The sequence below is a fragment of the Scyliorhinus torazame genome, chromosome 12, assembly GCF_047496885.1.
Source record: "Scyliorhinus torazame isolate Kashiwa2021f chromosome 12, sScyTor2.1, whole genome shotgun sequence".
NCBI lineage: Eukaryota > Metazoa > Chordata > Chondrichthyes > Carcharhiniformes > Scyliorhinidae > Scyliorhinus > Scyliorhinus torazame.
Genome location: NC_092718.1, coordinates 176,568,985 through 176,589,019, shown reverse-complemented (window position 1 = coordinate 176,589,019; position 20,035 = coordinate 176,568,985). Strand labels below are relative to the sequence as shown.

Genomic DNA, 20,035 nt, shown 5'->3' with positions numbered 1-20,035 from the left:
TTGAAAATGGATGGATATAGACTATACTGCACAGCATAAAAGGGTAAAAAGAGGGAACGCACAAGTGCTTCATTTGCTATCCGAGACTCATCCTGTAACTGATAAAGGCGTCTTTCCATATCTTCTTTTGCTCGTTCCGCCTCTTCCCTCAACTTTTTCTCTCTGGCCAATCTTTGGCGTTCCATCTGAAATAGAAAAATCCATATTTTAGGGAAAATATTCCCATTGTACCAATGGACCAGTGTTAAATGAAGATTTTGTACATAATTGATATGTGTAAAGGTGGAACTAATTCACCTTTTTTCTAGCCTTTTCTTCTCTGGCTTGAGCTTTCATCTGCTGGACTTCAATTGAATCCACTTTTCTTCTTCTCATGAACAGGTCGTGGTTTCCAATGCACAGCTGCAAAATCTGTAAATCGGCAGGAAAAAGTGACGTCACATTAACCTAGCAGAATGGGGTGTAAAAATGACTACTTTCCCATAAACCAATTTCCTTTCATTTCATAGTAGGTGCTGAGAAATCGAGCAATGCTAACAGGATGCCATGGTGAACAATTTGAATAGCTTTGTAAATACAAGATGTAGCCGGTACTCCACCCAAAGAAAATTGAGCATCTGGTAAATTTCCATTCTCCTCTCATCTCGATTTCCACAAGGAAATTCTACAAGGCAGTAAAAGTAAGGTTTACATAGTGATTTGCAGGCCCCCCCTATTCCACATTCCAAAAACATGTTTCTTTAAAGTGTATCTCTTAACAAAGCCCTTTCAATCCTCATGAAGATTAAAATAAGTTTTAAATTTATTGTGCAGACCAAGTATTTTTAAATGATTCTCCTTAGAATCTTTAACTTTGCATATGCTGGACTTCCGGGTGCTGCAACGACCAGCTGAGTCGCACGTTTCGGCACCTCCCGTTGGAAGGGACTTTTGGGCTCTTGATAGGAGCCCCAACGGCAATTTAAACGGCCAGAATTACTGTGCGGTAAACTAGAAGGGAATCCCCCCCGGATACACATGGAAAAAGGAGAGGATAGCGGCCGGATTGCAGAAGATCCTCTGGAGCAGCGGCAAGGAAGCAAGATGGCGTCGGAAGGTGGCTGTTTGTTATGGGGCCCAGAGCAACAAGAGTTCCTGCGGCGCTATGTGGAAGAGCTGAAGAAGGAGCTAAAGAAGGAGCTGTTGGCCCCGATATTACAGGCGATTGAAGGGCTAAAGGAGGAGCAGAGGACCCAGGAGCTGGAGCTTCGGGTCGTGAAGGCAAAGACTGCTGAAAACGAAGATGAAATACAGGGCCTGGTGGTGAAGACAGAGACGCACGAGGCACAGCACAAAAGGTGTGTGGAGAGGTTGGAAGCACTGGAGAATAACTCGCGGAGGAAGAATTTAAGAGTCCTGGGTCTTCCCGAAGGCACAGAGGGGCGGACGTCGGGGCATATGTAAGCACGATGCTTCACTCGCTAATGGGATCGGAGGCCCCGACGGGCCCCTTGGAGGTGGAGGGTGCTTATCGAGTTCTGGCGCGAAGACCAAAGGCTGGAGAAATACCTCGAGCTATAGTGGTGAGGTTTCTCCGCTACAACGACAGAGAGACGGTCCTCAGATGGGCGAAGAAAACTCGGAGCTGTAGGTGGGAGAACGCGGTGATCCGCGTATACCAGGTTTGGAGTGCGGAGGTGGCGAGAAGGAGGGCAAGTTTCAATCGGGCTAAGGCGGGTGCTTCACAAAAAGGTTCAATTTGGAATGTTGCAACCGGCGAGACTGTGGTCACACACCAAGGGAAGCACCACTACTTTGAGACGGCAGAAGAGGCGTGGACATTTATTGTGGGCGAGAAGCTGGAATAGTCTGGCGAGAGAAAGAGCTTCTGGGATAAAGTGGTGGGTGAATATGTGGGACGGGGAAGGGGGGGTGGGAGATGATTTTTTTCAATTTGTTAATCCTGCGACCCTGTAACTTTTCTCTCTTCCCCTCGTAGGGGGGGGGGGGGGGGGGGGGGGGGGGGGGAGCATGAGGAACTGTGGGCGCCGGTGGGAAGGAAAGGGGAAGGAGAAGGGAAATGCGCCATTAGGGGCGGGGCCGAGTGGGAAACGCGGGTTTTGCTCCCGCGTTATGATAATTGTGGCGGGAAACAGGGACGCAGGAAGGAGGGGGCCTCGCACGGTGAGGGGCCGAGGGCAAAGGGGGAAGCCGAGGTCAGCCAGAGTTCGCTGACTTCTGGGAGCAACATGGGGGGTGCAACTACGCTAGAGGGGGATCTAGCAGGGGGGGGGGGTAACTGGGTTGCTGCTGCTAAGGAGAAGGGGGAGCTGTTATGGGACGGGGTGGTCGGGACGGGGGGGGGGCACCGTCAGTGGGATATACAGGTACGTAGGAACCGGGTGAGGAGCTGGGTTAAAAAGGGGATGGCTAGTCGACATGGGGGTGGGGTAAAGAGCCCCCCAACCTGGCTGATCATGTGGAACGTGAGAGGGCTGAACGGGCCGATTAAAAGGGCACGGCTACTCGCACACCTAAAGAAATTAAAGGCAGATGTGGTTATGTTGCAGGAGACGCATATGAAACTGATAGACCAGGTCAGACTACGTAAAGGATGGGTGGGGCAGGTGTTTCATTCGGGTTTAGATGCGAAGAATAGGGGGGTGGCTATCCTAGTGGGGAAACGGGTACTGTTTGAGGCAAAGACCATAGTGGCGGATAGTTGGTAATGGGGGAGACTTCAATACGGTGCTTGATCCAGGGCTGGACCGGTCGAGGTCCAGGACCGGGAGGAGGCCGGCAGCGGCCAGGGTGCTCAAGGACTTCATGAAGCAGATGGGAGGAGTAGACCCCTGGAGATTTATTAGGCCTAGGAGTAAGGAGTTCTCATTTTTCTCCCATGTTCACAAGTTATATTCACGGATAGACTTTTTTGTCTTGGGAAGGGCACTGATTCCGAAGGTGACAGGGACGGAGTATACGGCCATAGCCATTTCGGACCCCGCTCCGCATTGGGTAGATCTGGAGGTAGGAGAGGAAAAAGAACAGCACCCACTCTGGAGAATGGATATGGGCTTATTGGCAGATGAGGGGTTATGTCGAAGGGTGAGGGGGGTGTATCGAAAGGTACTTGGAGCTTAATGACAACAGAGAGGTTCAGGTGGGAGTGGTCTGGGAGGCGTTGTAGGCAGTGGTCAGAGGGGAACTGATATCTATAAGGGCACATAAAGGGAAGCAAGAGGGTAAAGAAAGGGAGCGATTGTTGAGAGAACTTTTGAGGGTGGACAGGCAATATGCAGAGGCACCGGAGGAGGGACTGTACAGGGAAAGACAAAGGTTACATGTGGAATTTGACCTGCTGACCACGGGTAAGGCAGAGGCACAGTGGAGGAGGGCACAGGGTGTACAGTATGAGTATGGAGAGAAGGCGAGTTGGCTACTGGCCCACCAATTGAGGAAGAGGGGAGCGGCGAGGGAGATAGGTGGGGTGAGAGACGAGGAGGGAGAGATGGAACGGGGAACGGAGAGAGTAAACAGGGTGTTCAAGGCATTCTATGAGAGGTTATATAAGGCTCAGCCCCCGGAAGGGAAGGAGGGAATGATGTGTTTCCTGGATCAGCTGGAATTCCCGAAGGTGACGAAGCAGGAGAGGGCGGGACTGGGAGCACAGATTGAGATGGAGGAGGTGGTAAAGGGGATTGGGAGCATGCAGGCGGGGAAGGCCCCGGGACCGGATGGGTTCCCGGTGGAATTTTATAGGAAATATATGGACCTACTGGCCCCGCTCTTGACGAGAACCTTTAATGAGGCCAGGGAAAGGGGGAAGTTGCCCCCGACTATGTCGGAGGCGAAGATATCGCTACTTTTGAAGAAGGAAAAAGACCCGCTGCAGTGTGGGTCCTACAGGCCCATTTCCCTTTTGAATGTAGATGCTAAGCTCCTGGCCAAGGTGATGGCGACGAGGATAGAGGATTGTGTCCCGGGGGTGGTCCACGAGGATCAAACTGGGTTCGTTAAGGGGAGACAGCTGAACACGAACATATGGAGGCTGCTAGGGGTGATGATGATGCCCCCACCAGAGGGGGAGGCGGAGATAGTGGTGGCGATGGACGCCGAGAAAGCATTCGACAGAGTGGAGTGGGATTATCTGTGGGAAGTGTTGAGGAGATTTGGCTTTAGAGAAGGGTTTATTGAATGGGTACAACTGCTATATAGGGCCCCGGTGGCAAGGGTGGTCACGAACAGGCAGAGGTCTGACTACTTCCGCCTTTATAGAGGGACGAGGCAGGGGTGTCCCCTGTCTCCGTTACTGTTTGCATTGGCAATTGAACCCCTGGCCATAGCACTGAGGGGCTCCAGGAAGTGGAGAAGAGTACTCAGGGAGGAGAAGAACACCGGGTATCATTGTATGCAGATGACTTATTGCTGTATGTTGCGGACCCGGTGGAGGGATGCCAGAGATAATGCGGACACTCAGGGAGTTTGGGGAATTCTCGGGGTACAAATTGAATATGGGGAAGAGTGAGTTGTTTGTGGTGCATTCGGGGGAGCAGAGCAGGGGAAGATGATGATCTACCGCTGAGGAAGGTAGCAAGAGATTTCCGGTACTTAGGGATTCAGATAGCCAGGAGTTGGGGAACCTTACATAGGCTTAATCTAACACGATTGGTGGAACAGATGGAGGAGGATTTTAAGAGATGGGACATGGTGCCCCTGTCACTGGTGGGTAGGGTGCAGGCGGTCAAAATGGTAGTCCTCCCGAGATTCCTTTTTGTGTTTCAGTGCCTCCCGGTGATGGTCATGAAGGCTTTTTTCAAGAAAATCGAGAAAAGTGTTGTGAGTTTTGTGTGGGCTGGGAAGACCCCGAGAGTGAGGAGGTTTTTTTTTGCAGCATAGCAGGGATAAGGGGGGACTGGCACTACTGAGCTTAAGTGAGTATTATTGGGCCGCCAATATCTCAATGGTGTGTAAGTGGATGGGAGAAGGGGAGGGAGCGGCGTGGAAGAGATTGGAGATGGCGTCCTGCAAAGGAACCAACCTACAAGCACTGGCGACGGCGCCGTTGCCGTTCTCCCCGAAGAAATACAACACAAGTCCAGTGGTGGAGGCAACACTGAAAATTTGGGGGCAGTGGAGACGGCATAGGGGAATGATGGGAGCCTCGGTGCGGTCCCCGATAAGAAATAGTCATAGGTTTGTCCCGGGGAGAATAGATGGGGGATTTAGAGCTTGGCAGAGAGCTGGGACTTTGCAACTGAGGGATCTGTTCTGAGACGGGACGTATGCGAGTCTGGGAGCGCTGACGGAAAAATATGGGTTGCCCAAGGGAATGCATTTCGGTACATGCAACTGAGGGCTTTTGCGAGGCAACAGGTGAGGGAATTCCCGCAGCTCCCGACGCAGGAGATTCAGGATAGAGTGATCTCGGGGACATGGGTGGGGGATGGTAGGGTGTCGGATATATACAGGAAAATGAGAGACGAGGAGAGATCATGGTGGATGAGCTGAAGGGAAAATGGGAAGAAGAGCTGGGGGAAGAGATTGAAGAGGGGCTGTGGGCAGATGCCCTACGTAGGGTAAACTCTTCGTCCTCGTGCGCCAAGCTTAGCCTGATACAATTCAAGGTTTTGCACAGGGCGCATATGACCGGAGCAAGGCTCAGTAAATTTATCGGGTAGAGGATAGGTGTGGGAGATGCTCGAGGAGCCCAGCAAACCACGCCCACATGTTTTGGTCATGCCCGGCACTGCAGGGGTTCTGGGTGGGGGTGGCGAATGTGCTTTCGAAGGTGGTGGGGGTCCGGGTCGAGCCAAGCTGGGGGTTGGCTATATTTGGGGTTGCAGAAGAGCCGGGAGTGCAGGAGGCAAGAGAGGCTGATGTTTTGGCCTTTGCGTCCCTAGTAGCCCGGCGAAGGATATTGCTTATGTGGAAGGAAGCCAAACCCCCGGGCGTGGAGACCTGGATAAACGACATGGCAGGGTTTATAAAACTAGAACGGATAAAGTTTGTATTAAGGGGTTCGGCTCAGGGGTTCACCAGGCGGTGGCAACCGTTCATTAATTACCTCGCAGAACGATAAAGGAAATGGGAAGGCAGCAGCAGCAACCGGGGGGGGGGGGGGGGGGGGGGGGGGGGGGCTCAGGTGGGCCCTCAGGGGTGTTTTTGTGTAGATATTTGTACTTGGTTATGTATACCGGATTGTTTGATTTTATTATTTGGGAGAGTTATTATTTTTGCTATGGCAGTTGCCATTTAGTTTATATATTATTTATCTATTTGTTAAAAAACGGTCACTGTTATTTATATTGTTTTATTGTTGTAAAAAGGAAAAACCTTTGTATGGTTGTGTTTGGCCGAAAAATTTGAATAAAACATATATTTTTTAAAAACTTTGCATATGCTAGAATATCCATATTGCTACCGAATACATTAACATGGCAAGATGGTAACAGGGGTAACCCAGATTTCCACTGTTCTTGAATCACAATTCAACCCAAGATGAATGACAGTCAAAGTTAAAATGTTGGTTGCAACACACGAGGAATACACAATAGAGCAAGATACAAATCACAAACAGGATTAACTTTGCCTGTGATGTTGTAATTTTAAGCAAGAGCAGAACCAGAGGTTGCAGACAGCAAAATACATAATAATTAAAACCTAGCTTAATGTTTTCAGTACATGATACTAATGAATAGCAGCTCTGCAAATATCGCAATACAAAATAACTTCTAGAGATTTGCCATCCACATTACAACCATTTGAAACAACTGGCATCAACATATACTGTTAGGTTTACAATATAGTGAGTGTGGAACAACAGCAATCTGACTGAGAACACCAAACTGCGAGTTTACCAAGCCTGTACCTTCACTGCACTCCTCGACAGTGGAGAGACCTGTATAAACATATGTTAGGCAGGAGAAAAGGCCGATTAGTTCCCACCTTCACTGTTTCAGTGTATTGGCATATCTTAGAAGGGCAAGATCATCAACTCAGAGATCCTGGAGTGTGTTAATTCCATCAGTATACACTCATTGCTGAGCCAAAGACATCTGCGTTGGCTCGGCCAGCCATATTCATTAGATGGATGACGGCCTTATTTACAGTGAACTGGCCACTGGGTCGCAAACTCCTGGACAATCATACCTCTGCTGCAAGGACACCTGCAAGCGAGATATCAATATAGCGGACATTGACGCTGACAACTGGGACAGTCACTGATGGCCGTGGCCTCTGGAGGCTGACTGTTTGGAAGGGAATTGGAAGAGACTGGCTGAAACAAAAAGCCCAGCTGGCCAAGGAAAGGTCCATAGAAGATAGAGGCTAGGACTTCCGGTGGCAGGGATGTGCTGCGCAGTCGCGTCGCATGAAAGGTGGCTCTCCCTCTAGAGACTCCAACCTAAAAACGTTTGATCGAAAAATTGGTCACTGAGCAAACAAACCCCCCCCCCCTCACCCTGAAACATAAAGAACCCAAAGAAATGCCTGCAAACTAGCAAAGGGGCCGAAAAAACAATAAGAGCCGGAAGAGACCACAGACACGAGGAGCGAGTAAGAGCAGGACATGGTGGTTCAAATAGGGTCACTGACGCAACCGCCGGCCTTCCCACCGACAGGCCAATGGATGGAGCTCTTGACACGAGGATTCCTAAAACTTAGAGACTTCATTAAGGAAGACCTCATGGCAACAGTGAAGTCGGCGGCAACAGGTGCCTTGGCCCTCTTCAAGAAGGTGCTAGAGAGGACGGAACGGCGATTGGAGACACAGAAGGCAACAGTGCAGGAACTAGAAAAGTGGCCACAAACTAGAGTGATCAGATCACTTCACTCAAAGCAGAGGTGGTGAGGTTGGTGCCAGCCGAGGGAGTGCTCAAAGGGAAGGTGGAAGACCTGAAAAACAGGTCTCGCCAGCAGAACCTTAGGATTGTTGGGATGCCGGAGTCCACAGAGGGTAGGAACCCAATGGGCTACATGGTACAGAGGTTAGGAAAGCTGGTGGGGGATAAAACATCCCCAAGTCTCCAGAGATGGACTGCTCCCACAGGTCACTCTGGCAGAGGTCCAAGGCAGGGGAACCACCGTAGGCGAATATCACCAAACCCCAACAATTCCAGGAAAGGAACAGATCTTGTACTGGGCAAAGGACACAAGGTCCTGCAAGTGGGAAGGGCATATAATCCATATTTATTCAGATATTGGGACCGACCTGGCCATGAGCCGGACTGAATTCAATGGAGCCATGGTACAGTTCGGGATACTGTACCCAGCAAGACTTTGGATGACCTGCAAAAATAGGAACACTATTTCACCATACCAAGAGAGGCAGAGGAGTTTTTCTCCAAGAACGGCCAGAGAAAACAGCAACTGTGAAGGTCACACATGGACCATTGACAGTGATAATGTTCCTTCATTTACTAACAAGTGTATCCTGGAGAGGGGGGGCATGCTGGTACAAGGAAGTAAGAGAAGGGGGGTGCTGCAGCACAGCTCCCAAAAGAGGGGGAGCGCCTGGCAGAAGAGGGGGCTGGGAAGAGGAACATCAGAAACACCCCCTCCCCCAACCTCCAACATATCAGGATAGTAACCTGAAATGTCAGGGGATTTAACGGCCCGATGAAAAGATCCACAATCTTCGACTACCTGAAGTACCCGAGGACCAACATCATTTTCCTCCAAAGGACACACCTGAAGGAGATAGACCGACTGAGAGTAAGAGTTGGATAGGACAGACCTACCAAGCGTGCTATGGGAACTCATGACTCCAACTCCCGAAAAGGAACGAACTACAAGGAACCTCCTCCGAAAGGAAACAGCAACGTTCCCCCAGCCACCAGGACACTCCCTGTTGGACAGACCTCTGACCGTGGGAGAGCTTGGGGATCAGAACTGCATGGACATGTGTGGACAGCTACTAGAGGAGGTATGGTCACCACTGGATGAGACGCGGGAAAAGTGGGAGAAATTATTCGGCATCGAGACAGGGAGAGGACTCTGGATCGAAGCACTGCACAGGGTGAATCCACCTCCTCATGCGCAGGGCTGAGCCTTACACAGCTGAAGGTTGTGCACAGGGTGCAATTTTTTAAAAAATTGAGCGTACTCAATTCTTTTTTTGTTCCCAATTAAGGAGCAATTTATTGATAATAATAATAATAAAAATAACAATAATCACTTATTGTCACAAATAGGCTTCAATGAAGTTACTGTGAAAAGCCCAGAGTCGCCACATTCCGGCGCCTGTTCGGGGAGGCTGGTACGGGAGCCTCCCTGAATAGGCGCCAGTGAGTTTAGCGCGGCCAATTGACCTGCCCTGCACATCTTTTTTGAGTTGTGGGAGTGAGACCCACGCAGGCACAGGGAGAATGTGCAAACTCCACATGGACAGTGACCCAGGGCCAGGATTGAACCCGTGTCCTCGGCGCTGCGAGACAACTGCACCACCGTGCTGCCCCTGTTGCACAAGGTGCACTTAACCAGAACATAAATGAGCGGATTCTACCTGGAGGTGGAGGACAAGTGTGAACAGTGCCAGGAAGGCCTGGCCAATCACACCCACATGTTCTGGTCTTGCCCCAGACTCATCGGGTACTGGACAAGCCTTCTTCGAGGCGATGTCCAAGATGGTGGGGGTGATGGTGGAGCCATGCCCACTAGTGGCGGACTTTGGGGGTCAGAGCAGCCAGAGTTCTTTACGGGGAGGGGCAGGCGCCCGAGCCTTTGTCTCCTTTATCACCCGCCGAAGATGGTTGTGACAACCAACTCCCAGGGCTCAAAAAAGACAGCCTTCATTTGGGTACATAGGTCCATTTGCATGAATGTATAAAAGATCTGTCTGTCTCTCATTATTTCCATTTGTACACCAATTTTGTAGATTCCCATTTTTCTTTCTTCATTGATTTTACTATTGTGTGTTATCCTTAACAAATGTTACTGTAAATAATTGTGAAACCAATAAAAGCATTTTTTTAAAAACAGAGATGACCACCACGGTGCAAACCATCATTTTATGAGATGGAAGGCTGGCATGCTTGTAACAATATAAACTAAATTGACAAGAACTCCAAACTTAAAAGTACAATGGTTACATATTATGGTGGCAGAGCACGATGGTGCTCCAAAGCATTGTGCAACACTAGAAAAGGAGACATAATCCCCATATCACTGAATTAATATCAGCCAAATTAAGACCAGTAGGAACTGATCATAAGTGAAAATGTGAAACAAGCAGCATAAATAACATCAATAGGTGCGTGACTATAAAATAAGGTAAAAGCTGTAAATTCAAACTGTCACAAGGAAATAAACTCACTAATTTGTTCACTCGGAGCTGTGATGAGTAGAACTTGAAAACTTCTGCCTTTTTGTCTAAGGGTTTGATTGTAAACTGTAAAAGCAAAAAAAGCATTTACATTAAATTTGCTTTAAAAAAAAAATTTCAAAATGTACACTGGGAGGAGGAATCAAAGGAGGCTTTATTCTGATCCCTAAGTCGGGTAGAAAATTCACTATAGCATAATAAAAGATGCTTAATGTTTGAAAAGAGGCAGCAGGGTGACGCAGTGGTTAGCACTGCTGCCTCACGGCACCAAGGACCCGGGTTCAATCCCGGCCCCAGGTCACTGTCCGTGTGGAGCTTGTATATTTTTCCCGTGCCTGCGTGGGTCTCACCCACACAAGCCAAAGATGTGTAGGGTAGGTAGATTGGCCACGCTAAAATTGCTCCTTAATTAGAATTTTTAAAAAGAATAATAATGTTTGAAAACCCAAACTTCAGGTTAGTATCGAGTCCCTGTTCCAGCCGCCCAGAAGCTAAAATTGTTTTGCACATCTTTATTAAATCATGATGCATAAGACTTTTTGAATGCCACTGCACTTTACTCAGGTATGGCCTAATTTCAAGGAAGGTACCAATTGATTCTGTTAAACTTTACTTGTGCAGAGGTGGTTACTTTTTTTTTATTAAATATTTTATTGAAAATTTTTGGTCAACCAACACAGTACATTGTGCATCCTTTACACAATATTATAACAACACAAATAACAATGACCTATTTTATAAACAAAAAATGAATAAATAATAAATAACAAAAATGAAAACTAGCCCTAATTGGCAACTGCCTTGTCACAAGTAACACTCTCCAAAAATATAATTTAACAGTCCAATATATAATTATCTGTAGCAACGACCTATACATACTATACAGTATATATTAACAACCCTGAGAGTCCTTCTGGTTCCTCCTCCCGACCCCCCACCCGCCCCCCCCCCCACCCCCCCGCCCCCCCACCCCACCCGCCCCCCCCACGCCCCCCCCCAACGCCCCCCCCCCCACGCCCCCCCCGACCCGCCCACCCCCCCCCCCCGCCCCCACCCTCCCGCCCGCCCCCCCCCCCCACGCCCCCCCCCCCCCTGGTTGCCACCGCCTGGTGAACCCTTGAGCCGACCCCCTTAGGACGAACTTAATCCGCTCTAGCTTTATAAACCCCGCCATGTCATTTATCCAGGTCTCCACCCCCGGGGGCTTGGCTTCTTTCCACATTAGCAATATCCTGCGCCGGGCTACTAGGGACGCAAAGGCCAAAACATCGGCCTCTCTCGCCTCCTGCACTCCCGGCTCTTGTGAAACCCCAAATATATCCAACCCCCAGCTTGGTTCGACCCAGGACTCCTACTACTTTTGAAAGCACCTTTGTCACCCCCATCCAAAACCCCTGTAGTGCCGGGCACGACCAAAACATATGGGTATGATTCGCTGGGCTTCTCGAGCACCTCGCACACCTATCCTCCACCCCAAAAAATTTACTGAGCCGTGCTCCAGTCATATGCGCCCTGTGTAATACCTTAAACTGAATCAGGCTTAGCCTGGCACATGAGGACGACGAGTTTACCCTGCTTAGAGCATCTGCCCACAGCCCCTCCTCGATCTCCTCCCCCAGCTCTTCTTCCCATTTCCCTTTTAGTTCATCTACCATAGTCTCCCCTTCGTCCGTCATTTCCCTATATATATCTGACACCTTACCATCACCCACCCAGGTCTTTGAGATCACTCTGTCCTGCACCTCATGCGTCGGGAGCTGTGGGAATTCCCTCACCTGTTGCCTCGCAAAAGCCCTCAGTTGCATATACCTGAATGCATTCCCTTGGGGCAACCCATATTTCTCGGTCAGCGCTCCCAGACTCGCGAACTTCCCATCCACAAACAGATCTTTCAGTTGCGTTATTCCTGCTCTTTGCCACATTCCATATCCCCCATCCATTCCCCCAGGGCAAACCTATGGTTGTTTCTTATCGGGGACCCCCCCAAGGCTCCAGTCTTTCCCCTATGCCGTCTCCACTGTCCCCAAATCTTCAGTGTAGCCACCACCACCGGGCTTGTGGTGTAGTTCCTCGGTGAGAACGGCAATGGGGCTGTCACCATAGCCTGTAGGCTAGTCCCCCTACAGGACGCCCTCTCTAATCTCTTCCACGCCGCTCCCTCCTCCTCTCCCATCCACTTACTCACCATTGAAATATTAGCGGCCCAATAATACTCACTTAGGCTCGGTAGTGCCAGCACCCCCCTATCCCTGCTACGCTGTAAGAATCCCTTCCTCACTCTCGGGGTCTTCCCGGCCCACACAAAACCCATGATGCTCTTTTCAATCCTTTTTAAAAAAGCCTTCGTGATCACCACCGGGAGGCACTGAAACACAAAGAGGAATCTCGGGAGGACCACCATCTTAACCGCCTGCACCCTCCCTGCCATTGACATGGATACCATATCCCATCTCTTGAAGTCCTCCTCCATCTGTTCCACCAACCGCGTTAAATTTAACCTATGCAATGTGCCCCAATTCTTAGCTATCTGGATCCCCAGGTAACGAAAGTCCCTTGTTACCTTCCTCAACGGTAGGTCCTCTATTTCTCTACTCTGCTCCCCTGGATGCACCACAAACAACTCACTTTTCCCCATGTTCAATTTATACCCTGAAAAATCCCCAAACTCCCCAAGTATCCGCATTATTTCTGGCATCCCCTCCGCCGGGTCCGCCACGTATAGTAGCAAATCGTCCGCATACAAAGATACCCGGTGCTCTTCTCCTCCCCTAAGTACTCCCCTCCACTTCTTGGAACCCCTCAACGCTATCGCCAGGGGCTCAATCGCCAGTGCAAACAATAATGGGGACAGAGGGCATCCCTGCCTTGTCCCTCTATGGAGCCGAAAATATGCAGATCCCCGTCCATTCGTGACCACGCTCGCCACTGGGGCCCTATACAACAGCTGCACCCATCTAACATACCCCTCTCCAAAACCAAATCTCCTCAACACTATATCAAATGCTTTCTCGGCATCCATCGCCACTACTATCTCCGTTTCTCCCTCTGGTGGGGCCATCATCATTACCCCTAACAACCTCCGTATATTCGTGTTCCGCTGTCTCCCCTTCACAAACCCAGTTTGGTCCTCGTGGACCACCCCCGGGACACATTCCTCTATTCTCATTGCCATTACCTTGGCTAGGACCTTGGCATCTACATTTAGGAGGGAAATAGGTCTATAGGACCCGCATTGTAGCGGGTCCTTTTCCTTCTTTAAGAGAAGCGATATCGTTGCTTCAGACATAGTCGGGGGCAGTTGTCCCCTTTCCTTTGCCTCATTAAAGGTCCTCGTCAGTACCGGGGCGAGCAAGTCCACATATTTTCTATAGAATTCGACTGGGAATCCATCCGGTCCCGGGGCCTTTCCCGCCTGCATGCTCCTAATTCCTTTCACCACTTCTTCTACCTCGATCTGTGCTCCCAGTCCCACCCTTTCCTGCTCTTCCACCTTGGGAAATTCCAGCCGATCCAAGAAGCCCATCATTCTCTCCCTCCCATCCGGGGGTTGAGCTTCATATAATTTTTTATAAAATGTCTTGAACACTCCATTCACTCTCTCCGCTCCCCGCTCCATCTCTCCTTCCTCATCCCTCACTCCCCCTATTTCCCTCGCTGCTCCCCTTTTCCTCAATTGGTGTGCCAGCAACCTTCTCCCCATATTCGTACTGTACACCCTGTGCCTTCCTCCATTGTGCCTCTGCAGTGCCTGTAGTCAGCAAGTCAAATTCTACATGTAGCCTTTGCCTTTCCCTGTAGTCCCTCCTCCGGTGCTTCCGCATATTGTCTGTCCACCCTCAAAAGTTCTTGCAGCAACCGCTCCCGTTCCTTACTCTCCTGCTTCCCTTTATGTGCCCTTATTGATATCAGCTCCCCTCTAACCACCGCCTTCAACACCTCCCAGACCACTCCCACCTGGACCTCCCCATTATCATTGAGTTCCAAGTACTTTTCAATGCACCCCCTCACCCTTAGACACACACCCTCATCTGCCATTAGTCCCATGTCCATTCTCCAGGGTGGGCGCCCTCCTGTTTCCGCCCCTATCTCCAAGTCCACCCAGTGTGGAGCGTGATCCGAAATGGCTATAGCCGTATACTCCGTTCCCCTCACCTTCGGGATCAATGCCCTACCCAGCACAAAAAAGTCTATTCGCGAGTAGACTTTATGGACATAGGAGAAAAACGAGAACTCCTTACTCCTAGGTCTGCTAAATCTCCACGGGTCTACACCTCCCATCTGCTCCATAAAATCTTTAAGTACCTTGGCTGCTGCCGGCCTCCTTCCAGTCCTGGACTTTGACCTATCCAGCCCTGGTTCCAACACCGTATTAAAATCTCCCCCCATTATCAGCTTTCCCATCTCTAGGTCCGGAATGCGTCCTAGCATCCGCCTCATAAAATTGGCATCATCCCAGTTCGGGGCATATACGTTTACCAAAACCACCGTCTCCCCCTGTAGTTTGCCACTCACCATCACGTATCTGCCCCCGTTATCCGCCACTATAGTCTTTGCCTCGAACATTACCCGCTTCCCCACTAATATAGCCACCCCCCTGTTTTTCGCATCTAGCCCCGAATGGAACACCTGCCCCACCCATCCTTTGCGTAGCCTAACCTGGTCTATCAGTTTCAGGTGCGTTTCCTGTAACATAACCACATCTGCCTTAAGTTTCTTAAGGTGTGCGAGTACCCGTGCCCTCTTTATCGGCCCGTTCAGCCCTCTCACGTTCCACGTGATCAGCCGAGTTGGGGGGCTTCCTACCCCCCCCCCCCCCCACCCCCTTGTCGATTAGCCATCACCTTTTTCCAGCTCCTCACCCGGTTCCCACGCAGCTGTATCTCCCCCAGGCGGTGCCCCCCTGCCCATCCTCTCCCATACCAGCTCCCCCCTCTCCCCAGCAGCAGCAACCCAGTAATTCCCCCTCCCACCCCCCCCGCTAGATCCCCCGCTAGCGTAATTACTCCCCCCATGTTGCTCCCAGAAGTCAGCAAACTCTGGCTGACCTCGGCTTCCCCCCGTGACCTCGGCTCGCACCGTGCGACGCCCCCTCCTTCCTGCTTCTCTATTCCCGCCATGATTATCATAGCGCGGGAACCAAGCCCGCGCTTCTCCCTTGGCCCCGCCCCCAATGGCCAACGCCCCATCTCCTCCACCTCCCCTCCTCCCCCCATCACCACCTGTGGGAGAGAGAAAAGTTACCACATCGCAGGATTAGTGCATAAAACCCCTCTTTGCCCCCCACATTCGCCCCACCACTTTGTTCGAACGTTCTTTTTAATAACCCGCTCATTCCAGTTTTTCTTCCACAATAAAAGTCCACGCTTCATCCGCCGTCTCAAAGTAGTGGTGCCTCCCTCGATATGTGACCCACAGTCTTGCCGGTTGCAGCATTCCAAATTTTATCTTCTTTTTATGAAGCACTGCCTTGGCCCGATTAAAGCTCGCCCTCCTTCTCGCCACCTCCGCACTCCAGTCTTGATAAACACGGATCACCGCGTTCTCCCATTTACTGCTCCGAGTTTTCTTCGCCCATCTAAGGACCATTTCTCTATCCTTAAAACGGAGGAATCTCACCACTATGGCTCTGGGAATTTCTCCTGCTCTCGGTCCTCGCGCCATCACTCGGTATGCTCCCTCCACCTCCAACGGACCCGCCGGGGCCTCCGCTCCCATTAACGAGTGCAGCATCGTGCTCACATATGCCCCGACGTCCGCTCCCTCCACACCTTCAGGAAGACCAAGAATCCTCAGGTTGTTCCTCCTTGCGTTGTTTTCCAGTGCCTCCAACCTTTCCACACATCGTTTCTGATGTGCCTCCTGCGTCTCCGTCTTCACCACCAGGCCCTGTATATCGTCCTCATTCTCGGCTGCCTTTGCCTTCACGACCCGAAGCTCCCGCTCCTGGGTCTTTTGTTCCTCCTTTAGCCCTTCGATCGCCTGTAGTATCGGGGCCAACAGCTCTTTCTTCATTTCCTTTTTTATCTCTTCCACACAGCATTTCAAGAACTCTTGTTGTTCAGGGCCCCATGTTAAACTGCCACCTTCCGACGCCATCTTGGTTTTTTTCTTGCCTTCCTTGCCGCTGTTCTAAAGGATCCACTGCAATCTGGCCACTCTCTCCTCCTTTTTCCATCCGTATCCAGGGGGGATTCCCTTCTGGTTTACCGCACAGTGTTTTTAGCCGTCAAAATTGCCGTTGGGGCTCCTATCAAGAGCCCAAAAGTCCGTTTCACAGGGAGCTGCAGAAACGTGCGACTCAGCTGGACATCGCCGCACCCGGAAGTCACAGAGGTGGTTACTTAAGTATTTCACAGCTTGTTTGGACATGGAAATTAGATTTGATACTTAACTACCTCCAACACAGCACTTGGAGCTTCCAAGTTAAGGTGTAAGAACAAACTTTAACTGGCATTTTTAAATTTAAAAAGTAGTAAGCCGAAATTACTTAATTTGTCATGGGGAGAAGCAGAAAAGAAAGACAGACAGGACCAGCTGATGGGAAACAAAATACTCCATTATTTTGTGATTGTTTTATTTAGCCATCTTCACAAATTTACCTGTGTTTCCAATAAATAATACCCTGCTCTTTTTATAGCATACCCTGAAGAAATAGAATAAGAATAGAATCCCTACAGTGCAGAAGGAAGCCATTCAGCCCATCAAGTGTCTTCTGAAAGAGCACCCTACCTGGGCCCAATCCCCCCACATCTAACCATTGGACACTAAGGGGCAATATAGCATGGCCAATCCACCAAACTTGCACATCTTTGGACTGTGGGAGGAAATTGGAGCACCCGGAGGAAACCCATGTAGGCATGGGGAGAAAGCGAAGAGGGTTACGGCACTGGGAAGTGAAGTTTTGGCCAAGGGTGGTATCATGACCAGTACAGGCTTAGAGGGTCGAAGGGCCTGTACCTGTGCTGCATTGTTCTTTGTCCACACAGTCACTCAAGGCTGGAATTGAACCCGGGTGCCTGGCGCTGTGGGGCTGCAGTGCTAACCACTGTGCCACCATGCTGCCCCTCATCACCCTAAACAATCAAGGAATCAGTCGCTAAACACCACAATGGTGCTCTAGATTATCCATAAGTACAGAAGACCCACAAGCAAAATAAAACCATCAGTCGTCACAAAACAGATAACTTTTGACCCATTCAGAATAAAATTCAAATCCCAATTGCGACTGACAGAAGCATTCAGGCTTTGCTCAAAAATGTTTCCCAAATGCTTATTTACAGTTAACAGATGCAAAACTAACTATATTTAACATTTTATTTAATATGATTTGAATGTCATAGAATGTCATTATGCATAATTGTGGATATTCCATGGAATTTTAACTTTTACAACTTTAAGGACAAAACGATTTGAATGTTTACCTACCTCTTTCTCACTGTAGGAAATGTTTCTGATCCCACTCCACGCAAATGACTTCTTCGATGAGAGTTTGTTGTCAGGGATATAGATATGGAGGCCAAGTGCATCAACTCCCAGCAGCAAGTCTGTGTCCTTTTTGTTTTGCTTTTAAAATGTTCAGCAATAAAGTTATGAACTGGCATATTTATTTTTGTGTCATTCCAGTCAGTTGTTCCATAATATTAAAATAAAATACAATTTACATTGAAACACTTCCAAGAAATAACTGCTGTGAGAAATTGAACCACTTATTATTATCCACCAAGTTCTGATGAATTCTTCCAAGTATGGAAGGTTAGCTATTTCTCTCTTAACAGGTGCTACCTGATCTGCTAAGCGCTTTTAGCATTTTCTGCTTTTATTTCAGATTTCCACCATCTGCAATATTACGCAGATTTTGTACCAATATATATCTTGTGATTTGGGTTTTTTGGCGCTTATCATACAGGGAACTTATCAAGTTGCCGCTTTCCAAGACAAATTAAATATTCTGCATTGCTCCTGAAATTCTAATCAAAGTGGCAATTCAGAACTCTACTTGCTTGGGGCAGCACGGTGGTGCAGTGGTTAGCACTGCTGCCTCACAGCGCTTAGGACCCGGGTTCGATCCCGGCCCAGGTCACTGCCCGTGTGGAGTTTGCACTTTCTCCCCATGTCTGTGTGGGTCTCACCCCCACAACTCAAAAAGATGTGCAGGGTAGGTGGATTGCTCCTTAATTGGTAAAAAAAGATACTCTTAAAAACATTTTTTTTTAAAAATTACTTGCTCAAGTTATTCAAGTGTTTCCCCTTCCCAATCAAATGGAGGTCAAACATTTTTTAAAATCACTTGAAAATCAAAACTTATAATCAGAACAATACTTTATCAAAAAAACAGGGACACAATGTAAACTGATGAAAATGCACACCACTTCACATCTTAATACACAGGCATTCTGCATACCAAGGTGAGGGAAACTGAACGGTAAATTGAATGTTAAACATTTACTCAATCTAATTTTTCATATCAAACTTAAATTTAACATTTTATTTATTAGCCTAACATGTTCCTGAACTCCATACTAGAGAACACATGATAGCAAAAAATAAATATAGTTCTGTTATCTACAACTGCATAGAATACAAGAGAGGTTATGATGGAGCTTTATCAATGTTGGTTAGGCCACAGCGAGACTATTGTGTGCAGTTCTGGTCGCCACACTATAGGAAGGATGTGATTGCACTTCAAAAGGTGCAGAGGATGTTGCCTGGGCTGGAGTATTTCAGCTGTGAAGCAAGGCTGGTAAGGATTGGGTTGTTTTCCTTACCGCAGAGAAGGCTGAAGGGGAACCTGATCAAGGTGCACAAAATTATAAGGGATATAAAAGGAACCGGGGGGTATAGATTTAAGATCATGGGCAAGAGATTTAGAGGGGATTTGAGGAAAATAATTTTTACCCAGTGGGTGCTGGAAATCTGGAACTCACTGTCCGAAAGGGTGGTAGAATCCTCACAACATTTAATAAGCATTTAGATGAGCACTTGAAACATCATCGCATACAAGATTATGGACCAAGTACTGGAAAAGGGGATTAGAATAGATAGATGCTGGTGTGAACAAGATAGGCCGAAGGGTTCTTTCTGCACTGTAAAATTCATATGATCCGATGGCATTATTTCTATTTATTTATTCCATTCATATTTGCCTGATTGGTTCTATTTTCACTAAGCGCTTAATATTTTACTAAACATTTTGGGTCATTTTTTTTTTCTGCATCTTACTTTTATCCACATGAAAACTTTTCACCTGGGCAAATTTGATGCTTCCATATCTGAATTAACTCAAAGTATCAGTTCCTTCAGTGCCTTATGAAATAAAATCAGTTTAATCTAAAAAAAAAAAAACACCCTTCAACAAGGTTTTACTTAACTTTACCCCAGTCCTCAATACGCCAACCAATATTAATGCCAAATAAACTACTGACAGCACACTGATGGCACCTTGAGAGTTGTTCTTGTACTAGGGGCTGAGAGTCTTCCCATTCACCTTCAGATAATCCTAAAAGCCAAATTTCTCATTGAATATTGTATATAAATTTAGTTATATGCCTATGCAAATTGACTGCTGAATAAAGGAAGGGTCCATGATTATCTGCTTGATTTCCATTAGTGTCACCACTAGTGAAGCACTCAATCTTTACAGGCAGTATATAGATATTATCTCATTCCCTCATGGGCTTAAGGGCGATGAATGTAGCTTTCATAACTTTTAAAGTTGCCAGACTTCCGATGGCAGCA

At 48.6% G+C, this 20,035-nt stretch overlaps 1 protein-coding gene across 3 annotated transcripts in view; it reads right to left on the bottom strand.

The window, feature by feature from the left end:
• Positions 1 to 20,035, bottom strand: part of nf2b (NF2, moesin-ezrin-radixin like (MERLIN) tumor suppressor b) — a 139,789-nt gene that overhangs the window by 48,817 nt on the left and 70,937 nt on the right. For all 3 annotated transcript variants that reach the window (XM_072469440.1, XM_072469439.1, XM_072469441.1), the window contains exons 9-12: positions 17,726 to 17,863; positions 10,292 to 10,366; positions 298 to 411; positions 63 to 185 (exon numbers count right to left, since the gene is read on the bottom strand). In XM_072469440.1, coding sequence (XP_072325541.1) covers positions 63 to 185; positions 298 to 411; positions 10,292 to 10,366; positions 17,726 to 17,863 — 450 coding nt within the window. The remainder of the gene's footprint in view (positions 1 to 62; positions 186 to 297; positions 412 to 10,291; positions 10,367 to 17,725; positions 17,864 to 20,035) is intronic.